This window comes from Trachurus trachurus, assembly GCF_905171665.1.
Source record: "Trachurus trachurus genome assembly, chromosome: 19".
Lineage (NCBI taxonomy): Eukaryota > Metazoa > Chordata > Actinopteri > Carangiformes > Carangidae > Trachurus > Trachurus trachurus.
In genome coordinates, this window is record NC_139913.1 from 3,771,758 (window position 1) to 3,786,050 (window position 14,293).

Here is a 14,293-nt window from a genome sequence, read left to right on the forward strand (position 1 = left end):
GGTTGTATGTATGTAGGCTACTTGTACTTTTTAAAAACTGTAGTCTGTTATTCTGTCTTGTTGTTTGCACAATGCACCACGTAAACGTCCTTGAAAGTATGATTGTTTGGCAATAAAAGTGATTCTGATTAATAAAATAATCAAAGTAAAAAAAAATAAAAATAAGTAAGCTAAAGTCTATTATATTTCTGAACTATGTAGGAATGAAAAAAATAAGTCAGAGAAATCCTATGAGGAGAATTTACTGATCATGGAGACAAATAAAGTCAGAGCTACTGTCATTTAACATTCAACATTTTAAAGTCAAAACAGTTACAAACTATTTTTTTTGAGTAAAAGTGAAGGAAGCTACATTTTTTAAATTGAATTAGTCGTAGCCACAGACTGTATAAAGGTCGTAGCCCGTTAGCTGTGGCATTTTACATCTGTTCATATTATTTATTGATTTTTCTATGTAAATATTAGCATTTTAGCTCAATAGCAAAGTCCTTCTGTATATAGCTCCTCCTAGGTCATGTGATCAATTGACTCAAAATCAGTGTGGGATCATGTGGTAACTACACTGGCTGCATGAGATACACCTCTTGTTTTTACATTTTACATCTGTTCATAATTTTTTTTAATTAATTTTTATATATAAAAAAGTCATGTAAGATAATTTTAAAGTCAAAACAAGTTTAATAGAAAGAAAAAATATAAATGTTTTGAGTAAAAGTGAAGGAAGCTAAATCTTTAACTGAAACAGTCGTAGCCCGTTTAGCTGTGTCATTTTACATCTGTTCATAATTATTTATTAATTTTTATATGTAAATATTTGCATTTTAGCTCAATAACTCCCAGGTCATGTGGTCAATTGACTCAATATCAGTGTGGGATCATGAGATACACCTCTTGTTTTTACATTTTACATCTGTTCAGATTTTTTTAATTAATTTTTAATTTTTTTTATATATAAAAAAAAGAGCACTTTAACATTTTAAAGTCAAAACAAGTTTAATATAAAGAAATAATATTAATTTTGGGGGTAAAAGTGAAGGAAGCTACCACTATCGTAGCCCGTTTAGTTGCGGCAGGTTTTATTTTGAAAGTCCGTAGCGGAAGCCGGTGATGTCACAGTAGGTGCCTTGTTTCCCTGACGACAGTGACAGTGGGAAGTGCATCTGTCTGAGCGGAGCCGAAGAGCCGCATCCTCCTCCCATCGCCCCTGGTCGGTCGCTCGCTCGGTCGGTCTGACTCCTCCAGCCCGGCCACAGCGACGCTTCAGCGGGACAACCGAGCAGCGGCTCCCCCTGGTCGGTCTGACTCCTCCAGCCACTCGGTCCTCGGTCCTCGGTCGTGTTCGCTCCTTCCTTCCTTCCTTCTCCCCTTTTGTTTATCCGTCCATCTTCTTCCCTTCCTTCCTCCCTTCCCTTTCCTTTCTTCTTCCATCCATCCTTCTTTCTAGAAAGTTCCGGAGCGCGGGAATTATTCAACGGAAGTGGAAAGAAAAAGCTCCTAAAAAGTCAAAATGAACGAGAGTGATGGGAGTTCCGCGCTCGCCGAGTACGACTTCGAGCGGCGGTTTGACGAACGACGAGCCCTGGAGTGGATGCAGGAGAACTGGTAAGATGGAGAACAAGGAGAAGAGATGTTTAACTCACACAAAGGGAGAAAGAGAAAGTAAAAAAAAAAAAAATGTCGCCGCCGGCTGTCTCTCTCCGCCTCCACTAGACCGCCGCGGTGGTCGAGCGGGCGGCTGCTGTCTGTGCTTCATGTCCGGCCATGCGGAGGAGCAGAGCAGCCGCTATCTTCCGGCTTCTTTTCAAACCGGTTCAATCCTCCTGTAGTATAAACAATCCACTGTAACTAGCGCATCGTTATCTAGTCTGAAACCTATTCATATTATTAGACAAAGTAATTAAAATGAGCCGAATAATATGCCACTTTTTTAGTTTTGTTTTGTTGCTTCTTCTTTTTTTACCCGCTTTAATTCAAATGTCCTTGAGGAGACAGTGATATGACTTCATCTGTGCTCTCATAGGCCAGAAACTGTCAGATTAAACCACTAGATTTTAGTGAATTAACGCATTTCCTAACTAGATGTAACTATACTGTAGTGTAGAGGTACACATTCACAACACAAAGCCATGCATTTGACATTTTATTTAAGTATTTGTATAGAAATCAGTAGTGATTTGTCAGGATATTGTGTATAATGGTGCAGCTGGTGGATTTAATGACTTTATATTAGAATATTTATCATTTTACACACTTTTCATAAAGAATATTGAGTAAATTATAAATCTTGTCTGATTCCAGGCTCAGAAAGTGTAGAGAGATACACATTCACAACAAAAAGCCATGCATTTGATATTTTATTCAAGTAAAAGTGCAAAAGTATGTGTATAAAAATCAGTAGTGATTTGTCAGGATATTGTGTAGTATGGTGCAGCTGGTGGATTCAATTATCTTTTATTAGAATATTTATCATTTTGCACACTTTTCATGAAAAATATTGAGTAAATTATACATATTGTCTGATTCCAGACTCAGAAATTAAAGGATTTTCATCTTCTTGTTGTGATATATCATAATAATATGCATATAGGTCTTCTGGTCAAGCAAAAAAAGACTTTTAAAGATTCATAATCATCTCTGCAAAGTTGCAATGAGCATTTCTCTAGACTTTATATGCCACATTGAGGCTCGAGTCCATACATAATGATGCATTATAACTTATTGTAGTGTCATTAATCTTCACCTGCAGATGAACTCGTTACATAACCAGAGATTTGTGCAGGAATGTGAAGTAATTCAAGCTGTTATTCACTCTGTTGTTTATGTAAAAAGTTTTGTCCTGCTTGTCCACTAAATATTCCTGCAGAGTGAGAGTGATCCCTCATTGAGCAACTCCACCATAGAAACCTTGTAAGACCGCATTTTTTAAGCCTCGCGTTGTCGCCGTGCACGACCGCATCCTCGTAACGCACGTGTGTGAGTTTGTGTGTGTGTGTGTGTTTGTGTCGCTGAGGCCAGTTGGAGCTGTCCAACGCAGACACATAAACCTCTGGAGGAAAATCTTGCAGCAGCTAAACGCCTCCCATCCGTCCTGCACGCCGCCCGGGAGCTGCACACTCTGCACCAGCACCAGGCATCAAACATAAACACATTAAAGAGGAGCAAGTGCAGCAGGAGAGCGAGTGAGGAGCTTCTCTGCTCTGTAAGCAGTCGATCAGGTCTCCAAATTATTGATTAATCAGATGCATTTAATGCCTCACTGATGGATTAATCTATAAAACACTGCACCATCTGCCTCCGTTACAACATGTGATACACCTCAGATCTTCACTGTAGTTCAAGTGCAAGAATTTAGGCTAAAAAAAAAACAGTCAGAAATGTGAAAAATCTTTATTTAAATAGTTTACATTTCTGAGCGGATGTTCAGGTTTCACTCTCACATTGTGGCGAGTGAAAAGAAAAACATGTAGAGGTTTGAGATCTGCAGCTCTGTGCTCAGTTTCACCTTTTTTTTCTGCAGAGGACACATGCACACATGCACACACACGTGCACATTTCCACAGGAGGAGTGTAATTAAAGTGGCGGTGGGGTCGCAGTCTGCAGAGGTGGAGGCGTCGTCCTCTGTCCTATCAGCTCCGGTATTAATGATCACACACCTTTAGCCTGCTGTAATAGCTCTGCTGCTGCTTCATCTGTCACACACACACACACACACACACACACACACACACACACACACACACACACACACACACACACACACACACACACACACTCATATATCTCCTCCAGTGCACTTGTTCCTATGTGTGTGTGTGTGTGTGTTGAAAGTCAGATTCCTTTAATCCATCAGCTTCGTAGCTTCATTTCCTGAAGGTTAATATTTTATTTTGACAGTTTTTTTTTACTTCCTGTCACCTGACGCCTCTGAGTTTCAGCACTGGATCACTACTCGGTTTCAAAATAAAAGCGATATTTCTGAAATCTCGTAAAACTACAGTTGCTCTTTGCAGTTTGTGTTTCCTTTGAACGTTGCTTTGCGAATGAGCCGTAACTCTCGTAAAGTCTTGTCTTGCGATATCCCACCGTTCTCGTCACGCGAAACTTCACTTTGAGGAAGATGGATGTAAGCATCTTGTGTTTCCATGGTGATGGGACGGCGATCTCAGCTGCTTAACAGAAGACGAAGGCAGCGCTCGACTGCTCAAATATATATTATATATATATTATTATATTACATATATTGTGTGTGGCAGTGGGATTTCTGGGAGAGGGTTGTGAATGAGGATTTCACAGATGAACTATACAACATTTCAGGATGCCCCGGGATACGCTCAATGTTCTTGAACCAATAGGAAGTTGAAGTTGAAAAGAACTTCGGTTCTTTTATGGCACCGGCCGAAATGCTGCGGTATGTAAATGTAAATGTAAATGTACTTTATTTATACAGCCCTTTACAACAATCCTTTCGGTGTACCAAAGTGCTTTACATAGTGTAATAATAAAAAGAAAGAAGCAGAAATAAAAACAATTTAAAAACAATAAAAACAGTGAAAGCAATAAAATACGGCAAAGTCAAATGAGTTAAAATAAAATAAAATAAGATAAGATATCAAAACATGCCTCGTCTCTCGGTGCCAAGTTTCGGTTCCCAGAGGTTAATCACGTGATCAAGACCTGATAATGCTGCCATTGATTGGCTGTAACATTACTCGTGGTTGCGGCATGTCATAGGGCGACCAGATGTCCTCTTATGTCCGGACATGTCCACTTTTTATGTCCTGTAAATTCATGAAAACGTTCCAGTTTTCATTGTTTTTCATGGACCCATTAAAGGGATAGTTCTCCATAGCATAGCTCTGAGCAGCTCGCCGCTCTGCTCCGCCGCTAAAACAGCTTGCACCGACAAATAAAAGTAACGAACCTACTGCTATGACTATAGAGATTATGGCAATGGGCCAAATTGCCAAAATGTTGAACTATCCCTTTAAGCCTGTGCTTAAATCGACTGGCGCTTTGCACAGAATACATACAGATTTATTTATTTTTTTCCCCGCCGGATTTTTTTTTTTTGGGGGGGCTGGCCCTAATACTCCTTCGTACCGATCACATGCAGGTTTTTTTTTTTTTCCTGCCTCGCTGTGGGATCCACCCGGGGCGATTATTATCAGAAACCCCTGCAGCTTTAACTGGGTCAAGCAGCAGCAGCAGCAACAACATCCACTCACTCACTCACTCACTCACTCACTCACTCAGACTAATATGTATTGTGCCAATCTGGATTTGTCATCTGGCTTTTTTCCCCCCCCAAACCACCTCTCACACACACACACACACACACACACACACACACACACACACACACACACACACACACATGGCCTCACAGATGTCACACACTCCACAGACCGGGCTGTATAAAATAAACCACAAACTGATCCAGAGTCAGTGGAGGAGCTGATAATCCAGGTGAAACTTGCAGTCGTAACGATCCGTCTGAGCCGCTGACTCATCCTCGGCCTTTGTTATTTATTTATTCATTATTTTATTTTATTTTATTTCATATAAAGCTGTAGAAACGGTGTCGTCCCTCTGACCCAGTGCAGCAGACAGACACACAGACGGTCAAGTTGTGTCATATTTGTTTTTTTACTTGCACTTGTCTGGTCCGTTTAACCCTAATTGTGTAACGTTCCTTATGCAACAGCGTGCAGCACATCTGTGTAATCATCTTGTGTGTGTGTGTGTGTGTGTGTCAGGGTCTGGTGAGGTGACCCGGGGTTTAGACTCCACGCTGTTCATCGTCGTCCTCGTCCTCGTCCGGTTCCACACACAGGTCGAAGTCCGAGGAGGTCGAGTGACGCTGGAGTTTTGTTTCCCTCCACAGAGTCACTCACTGACCATGATAAAGAAGTTTTTATTCTCTTTATCATTAGATTTTTTAAATTATTATAATAAGTGGAATCTAATTTTCCAGAAGGCAGCAGCTGTTAAGTGTCAAACACAACAACATCCCTCACTTTTATTTAAGATTAAAGAGGAACTCTCCCCGTAACCCGTAATCTCTTGTTTATGACAGATAAGACTACACAGATATACACATGGTAACATGGTAGATGATAAATAACGTTATCCACCGCTCCATGGATTGATTTCTCACCGGCTTGGATGGACATGGAGGAGAGGAGGGTTAGAGACACAGAGGAGAGTTCAGCTTTAAAGTAATAGAAAAACCTGCACATATGAGTTTACACATGTTGGATTGTATATTTTATAACAGAAGTTCCCAACCTATGTCCTATATCCCAACAAATTAATACAGTACTAAAAAATGACAATAAAATGAAATATAAATGATATTTTTAGATGTTTTTGAATTAGGTTATCTTTAAAAACATGTTTTTCATTCAGTACAATCATAAAACTCATATTTACTTTTACATTTTACATTTTTCTCATATGTTATAGTTTTAGGACATTTTTTGATCATATTTTATGCATAGATTTATAGATATATAGATATAGATAGATTTTATTTTATACATGTATATTTGAATAGGGCCAAATAAGGCATCATAGCGCATTTCATACGAAGGCAACTCAATGTGCTTTACATAAAGACAAAACAAATAATAACATATTATATTTAGGCTCTTTACAGTGTGAGATCAATGCAGCACTATAACTAATATGTTTGTCTTTTAACAGCTTTATTTGAGCTTCTATTCCAGCTTTATCTTCACCCACTCGTCTGTACATCCAGACATCGTAATCATATCGTAAAACCTTGATTCCTGAACGTCTCGACCTTTATCACCATTATGACGCTGCTCTCTCTCTGATTAGGTTTTATTTGACCTCCATGTTGTTATCGTGTCGTCATTATTAGGTCAGATTAGCTGCTGTGACGTGTTGAAATCACTGATAAAAGAAATGAAACATCATCGTCTCCTGGTGTTTAGACTCCACCTTCGACTGTTCTGGTCTCCATGTATCTGAGTTTAATTTATTATGTCTCTTTGTGTGTTTTTATGTTGTCATTTTACACCATAAGCATCTTTACAGCAGCAAAAAACCCTAATTAATTCTGGGGCCTGTCATATAAACTGGTCACAGTGGGAAACAGGATTTAAAACATGATAATTAATCAATTCAAGGGTGAAAATACTGGATAAAACTGGATTGTTGCACTTTTAAAGACAAAACGGACCTTTTTAAAGCTGGAAAAGATAAACAGGAACAGTGAAACACAACTCTGGTTTAATCTTAAAGCTTATAATGAATTAAAATGTTCCTGTTTTGTTCCTGTGCAGGTTTATAAATAGTTCATGTTGTTTAAAGCAGAACAAGAAGAGTTGTGCTAATTAAATAACTATCGTGCTGCTAATTAAGTCGACTAACGAGTGTGTGTGTGTGTGTGTGTGTGTGTGTGTGTCCTCAGGACCAGCTCCTTCATGTTCTGCGGCCTGTACGCAGCGCTGGTGTTCGGAGGTCAACACTTCATGAGGGAGCGGCCGAAGCTGAACCTGCGGCGCCCGTTGGTGCTGTGGTCGCTGAGCCTGGCCGTGTTCAGGTGAGTCTGGAGGGGGCGGGGCTTAGCTCCTCACCTGGTGTCACATGACCAGAACAACAGTCTTTTATATTTCTGCTGTAAAAACATTTTTATATCAGTTTAAAAAAGATTCAAGACGATATAAACAAAGAGAATCAGTAGTGTGTTGCATGATTTCCTGTTTTCTCACTGACTCTGCTGCAGTTTAAAGGGATAGTTCAACATTTTTTGGCAAATTGGCCCATTGCCATAATCCCTATAGTCATAGCAGTAGGTTCGTTACCTTTAATTGTCGGTGCAAGCTATTTTTAGAACGGCAGAGCAGAGCCGTGAGCTGCTCAGAGCTACGCTACGGAGGCTCATTATGGGATTTCTTGGTTTCCCTCATCAAACTAAATACAGAGACTGCTTGATGAAAAACTGCCCCCGACAAGAACGCACATCAGCGGTTTTGCATGAATTTCCCTCTAAAACAACTCTGTCTGGTAACGTTGTGTTATTATCTCATAGCGTGGTGAATGTGCAGCTCACAACTTGTCCACCAGAGCGTTGTGGAGTTGTTGGATTGTGTATTTGATGAGTTTGATGAGGGAAACCAAGAAATCCCATGAGCCTCTGTAGCGTAGCTCTGAGCAGCTCACGGCTCTGCTCCGCCGTTCTAAAAACAGCTTGCACCGACAATTAAAGGTAACGAACCTACTGCTATGACTATAGGGATTATGGCAATGGGCCAATTTGCCAAAATGTTGAACTATCCCTTTAAAGTCACAAAATTATGAGAATTAACTTGAATATTGGTGTCAAAGAAGAGTTTTTTTATTGCTAAATGGAACTGAAATGGAGAGTTTGATAAGATCAGATAATATCAGATGATTTCTGTCCTCTGACATTTTTAATTCTTCTTTTTCTCACAAATTTTTGATTTAAGATTTCAACATTTCAGAGTCATAATCTCTCCTCTCGCTGCTTTTATTTAACCAACTATGGCCCTAATACGCTGTCATATAATTACACATTTAACGGCCTTTAATAAACCTGCAGACCCAAATAAATTCAGACTAAATATTTCTACCTGTCTCTGTATAAAGATTAAATAAGTTTAGTATACGGTATCTCCTGACACTCCATCCTGTTTCCTCCCTGTTTGAATCAGACGTTTCAGATTTTTGCTCCCGTGCCGTCGGATGAGGTCGTAGATTACAGTAATACTCTGGAGAATTATGTCATTTATGTCAAATCCAATTACAACATGAAAACCACACGTTCACATCTAAAAACCTCAGTTATATGAGACTCAGTGTGACGGAGCTCAACGATCCCCCCCTCCCTCCCTTCCTCCCAAACCAAACCAAACCAAACCCAACCCAGACTTGATGCCTGATGTGATGTGAGCGCTGCCGGCTGCCAGGAGGTTTGTGGAGATCGTGACCCAGTTGGCCGGTCGCAGCGGGCGAAGCCGCAGCAGCCGCCGCTCCATCACCGGCCCCATCGCTCTAATCTTAATCCCTGGGAGCGGTGGTGGCGGTGGTGGGTGTAACCTGCCTGCTGTCTGTCTGCACACAGCAACACACACGCACGCTGGAGTGTTTTCACCTGCGTTCACCTTCCTGTTGTCGTAAACACTCACTATATAACGCTGAATATTTAATAATCCGCCGATGAAAGTAGTCCCCAGTGACTCTCTGTTTAGTTTGGACTGATACAAACTGCAGTGAGCAGCTGTTTCAGGGTGTTACAGCCACTTTTTAAAAACTTATTTAACTTATTTATGAGCTGTTCTTACAGATTTACATCAATAACCTGCAGGACAAGAGAGAAAGATATTTTTTGTCATTTTTAAAACAACAAGACACAAAACAAAACACTCAGAAGGAGAGGGAAAAGAGGAAAACTTTCCTCCTGGGAGCTAAACGCTGCTGCAGCTCTGTGTGTGTGCTGCCAAAAAATAATCTCCTCTGCTTCTTCCTCCAGTCTGTGCACAGCTGGATGAAGCAGGAAACATGAGGAGGAGTCAGATTACTCACTTTAGATGCACATGCCAAGGAAAATAATAAAAAATGTCGTTCATCCTTCTGTTCTGTCATGTTTTCTGCAGAAAAGGAGTAAATCAACATTTTATTTATTATTTCTTCGTGAAAAACAGAAAATACCAGAGCAAAAAACGGTAACCCTTTAATTTACAGGCCGTTAATAACGTGATAATGTCCAGAAATAACAATTAATTGCATAGAAATGTCTAGAAATAACAGTCAATTTCATAATAATGTCATGTTTTTCATAAAGGCAAAAGATTACACATGATTTTCATGCTTTGCATTTTTTTTGGGAAAGGCCAGAAAGTTTCTCCACCAAGTCCTTGCAATCTATCATTATTCCTTGGCTGTATTTCTCGACATTACTATGAAATTGACCATTATTTCTCGGCTATTTCTAGACATTTTGACACAATTATTTGTTATTTCTTGGCTATTTCTTGACATCATCATGTAATTAGCGGCCTGCAATTAAAGGGTTACCCAAAAAACATTTTAAAAAGTAAAAAAAAGACAAATAAAATGCAAGGAGTCAATAAATTAATTAATTAAATATCAACATATTAAGACATGAACTACGTAACATACAGCAAGCCATATATGCAGCTCTTTCTCACTGTTTATTCAGGATCTTTAGACGATGTACATGTTTATGTATCATGACGTTGTGGTGTGTGTGTGTGTGTGTGTGTGTGTGTGTGTGCAGCATCATCGGCGCCCTGCGGACCGGCCTCTACATGATGCACGTCCTCACCACCAGCGGCTTCAGACAGTCGGTGTGTGACACCAGCTTCTACAGCGCCCCCATCACCAAGTTCTGGGCCTACGCCTTCGTGGTGAGCAAAGCCCCCGAGCTCGGTGAGTCGACCCGCTGCACACGCTCCTTAAAGCTGCACGGAGCTCCTACTCATTGATTATTGATTGGTTGATTTGACAGTCAAAAAAAAAAAAGTTCAAATGTCTTGGATGAAATTAGTTTAGTTTTATAGATGTAGGGCAAAATGTTGCTTTTTAAACATATTTTAAATTACAGTATCATTATATTAAGTCAATCAGAGCATAATCGTACGACATGTTGAGTTTAAAGTCATAAAATGATGAGAATTAACTTGAATATTGGTGTTTTTTTAATCAAAGAAGAGCACAGGCCCCAATAACAAGTATTTTTTATTGCTAAAAGGAGCTGAAATGTAAAGTTTGATAAGATAGATTTGATCTTTAATAAGATCAGGTGATTTCTGTCGGACCTTGGACATGTTTGAGTTCTTTTGCTCACAAATTTGTGTGTGAAAATTTGTGACTTTAAATTTGAAAAATTAGAAAACTCTCTTCCAGCTGCTTTTATTTAACTAACTATGGCTCTAATACGCTGTCATATAAGAAGATCCTTTGTACCTTCAGCCATCAGGTTTTTAATTCTTCTGCAAATGGTAGATGAGCTGACAGACAAATTAATTTAATAATAATCCTTTTGGGATTAATAAAGTCATTCATATCGTATCGTATAATTACACAGTTAAAGGGATACTTCACCCAAAATCCATAATTCACGAATTTTCTACTCAGCATCCCTTTAACTTCCTTTGTTAAACATTGAGGCCAAAATAAATTCAGTTTAAGATGAGGTGTTTGTACCTCTCTCAGGATAAAGGGTAAAGAAGTTGAGTCTCTTGAATCCTTCGTCCAGATTTTGGTTTAAATTGAACTCCGTCACAGATTAGATTTTCCTGCAGCAGGACGTGAACCACCTCGGTCTTTGGGCTCGTTCCTCTGAGCTCTTGAAATCTTCCAGTAAATCCATCAGCCATTATCTTAAGAGCTGCCTCAGTAAAGGAGGAGGAAGTCGTCTCCACATCTGAGCCGTTAATCTCATCTCTGTCTCTCCGGTCGCTGTGGGAGATGTTGCTGAGCCGACAGGAAGGTTCTGTTAGTGAGAAGTGTGATGCATCCAGACGATGTGTCCCGACGCTGCAGACAGGAAGTGTCTGTCTTCACTAGCGATGACACGATGACTTGTTTTCACAATTAATCGCCGTATTAAACGTCACAATTAATTAATCATAAAGGTTCCTAAATGGGGCGTCGAGTGGCACAGGAGGTTAAGCAGGCGCCCCATGTAGAGGCTACAGTCCTCAATGCAGGTGGCCCCAGTTCGAATCCCGCATCGGTCTTTCCTGCATGTCATTCCCCCTCTCTCAGTCGCCCCGTTTTCTGTCTCTCTCAACTATACTATCAATAAAAGGCATGAAAAGCCAAAAAAATATACTTAAAAAAAAAAAAAGGTTCCTAAATACGTCACTTTCCAAAAAGGATTTTGTCCGAACCGTGTCGGCAGATCAGCGCAACTCGCACAGAAAAAAAAAACAAAGTTACACAACAAACATGTGAGCGCATTAGTTTGTATTCATCATGTAAAACATGTAGAGCTGCAACAATTAATTGATTAATTGCACAATAAACGATTATTAAATTTATCGCCAACTATTTTGATTGACAAATAATCGATTTGGGTAGTTCTTTAAGAAAAAAAAAAGTCCAAATTCTCTGATTTCAGCTTCTTCAATGTGAATATTTCTGGTTTCTTTGTTCCTTTATGACAATAAACTGAGTCTCTCTTTGGTTTGTGGACAAAACAAGACATTTGAGGACGTCGTCTGGTGGTTTGAGAAACACTGATTGACATTTGTCACCATTTTATTGACCAAACAACTAATCGATTAATCGTTTAAATGATAGTCAGATTAATGGATAATGAAAATAATCGTTAGTTGCAGCCCTAAAAACACGAGAACTGTCTGTTAAAATGTTCTTCGCCTGACTGATAACTGCCTGATCAAAGAGTTCCTGAGGGTTGTGGATAAGTTACCCATGATGATTTATATTTATATAATGGTGCTAAGTCTTCGTAGCCTGTGTGGCGTGTGACTGACTTCCTGTGGTCCGTCCCTCAGGTGACACGATGTTCATCGTGCTGAGGAAGCAGCGCCTCATCTTCCTGCACTGGTACCACCACATCACCGTGCTCATCTACTCCTGGTACTCCTACAAGGACCAGGTGGCCGGCGGCGGCTGGTTCATGACCATGAACTACGTCGTCCACGCCTTCATGTACACCTACTACGCGGCGCGGGCGGCCGGCGTGCGCGTGCCGCGGCCCTGCGCCATGGTCATCACCACCTCCCAGATCATGCAGATGGCCATGGGCCTGACGGTGCTGGGCGGCGTGTACCGCTGGCAGCACGAGGTCCGCTGCCCGTCCAACATGCACAACATCACGTGGGGAACGCTCATGTACCTGAGCTACCTCATCCTGTTCGCCGTCTTCTTCTACAACTCCTACCTCAAAGGCTCCTCCTCCTCCTCCTCCGGCGGGGAGAAGAAGAGATCCAAGGCGGAGTAGAGCCTCGGCGCCGTCCTCCAAGGTCGTATTAAAGGGAATGCGCCCAATTTCTTTTTCTGTCTTGCCTCACTCCCGAGTCCATGACCAGCAGATAGACACCATCCTCTCGACTGTGCGTGCAGTAACAAGGGAGATAGAGCCGTATCGCCCGTAATTAGCTTAGCTCAAACACTGGAAGTGTATAGGTAGTGTTAGCCTGCCTCCTACTCGAGCCGAAATCAGCAGTCAGAAGCTGATTTCATTTTAGCTCTAAACCAGAGGTGACAAACATAAGGCCTGCAGGCCAAAACCGGCCCTCCAGAGGGTCCCATCCGGCCCGCAGGATGAATTTGAAGTGTGAAAATCACATAGAGGCCAGAAGATGCATAATATTGTTGAAATTGCAAGTATTTTTCCTCAAGAAATTTGAGGTTGCTCATTACATGTTTTGTAAAAGGAGGGTTTATTTGCTCTAAAACAAAGGAAATAATTATTATTAGTTATTCATAGGAGATTATGCCATTATATACGCCCTCTTGAGATCAAATTGCGCCGTATGTGGCCCCTGAACTAAAATGAGTTTGACACCCCTGCTCTATACTCTGTAAATTTATCACTTTATCCACATTTCAAACATGTTTAGGTGAGAAAGTAGCCGTTTAGATCAGCAGTGTGTCGTTAATTTGTCTAAATACCAGCTGTTTACAATTTTGTTCGGACGAATTCAGCGCTACTCAAGCTAGCCGTTGTGACCAACGCACTTAACCGGTTACTTTCACAAAATAAAACACCCGTTGCCCTTTACATACAGAAAACCTTGACGATAGAATTTGTGCTTTTACTTTGAAATAGGACGCTAACCTACCCTCGATGTAGCTAGCTTGAACCAAAATCCAGTGTTTGAGCTAAGCTAATTAGCCTACGGGCGATACAGCTCTATCTCCCTTGTTACTGCACGCACAGTCAAAAGGATGGTGTCTATCTGCTGGTCATGGACTCGGGAGTGAGGCAAGACATGAAAAAAAAAAATGTTGGAGTATCCCTTTAAAATGTGCCATAAGCAGAATCGACCAACAAGTGAGGTGCCGCCAGTGCATAAAGTCACGGCTTGTTAACCCGGCTGCTCCGTCCTCCTCCTCTTCCTCCTCCTTCTTCTTCTTCTTCTTCTTGTTGCTACGACGTCACCGACTCTGTAGCTCAAACCACCGCAGGACGGAGGAGGAGGTCGGTCGGACGGTCGGTCGGCGCCGGACGCTGCACAGTTTAATAATATGACCTTGTGATGAGTCGGAAGAACAAAAAGAACAAAAAAAAAAGAAAAGAAACGATCA

At 40.8% G+C, this 14,293-nt stretch overlaps 1 protein-coding gene across 1 annotated transcript; it reads left to right on the forward strand.

The window, feature by feature from the left end:
• Positions 1-1,145: 1,145 nt before the first annotated feature.
• LOC311002873 (very long chain fatty acid elongase 6-like) lies at positions 1,146-13,323 on the forward strand. Its single transcript, XM_083994440.1, has 4 exons — positions 1,146-1,602; positions 7,440-7,571; positions 10,290-10,441; positions 12,535-13,323. The coding sequence occupies exons 1-4, from the start codon at positions 1,508-1,510 to the stop codon at positions 12,981-12,983; spliced, it is 828 nt and encodes a 275-aa protein (XP_083850566.1). The 5' UTR covers positions 1,146-1,507; the 3' UTR covers positions 12,984-13,323.
• Positions 13,324-14,293: the final 970 nt, after the last annotated feature.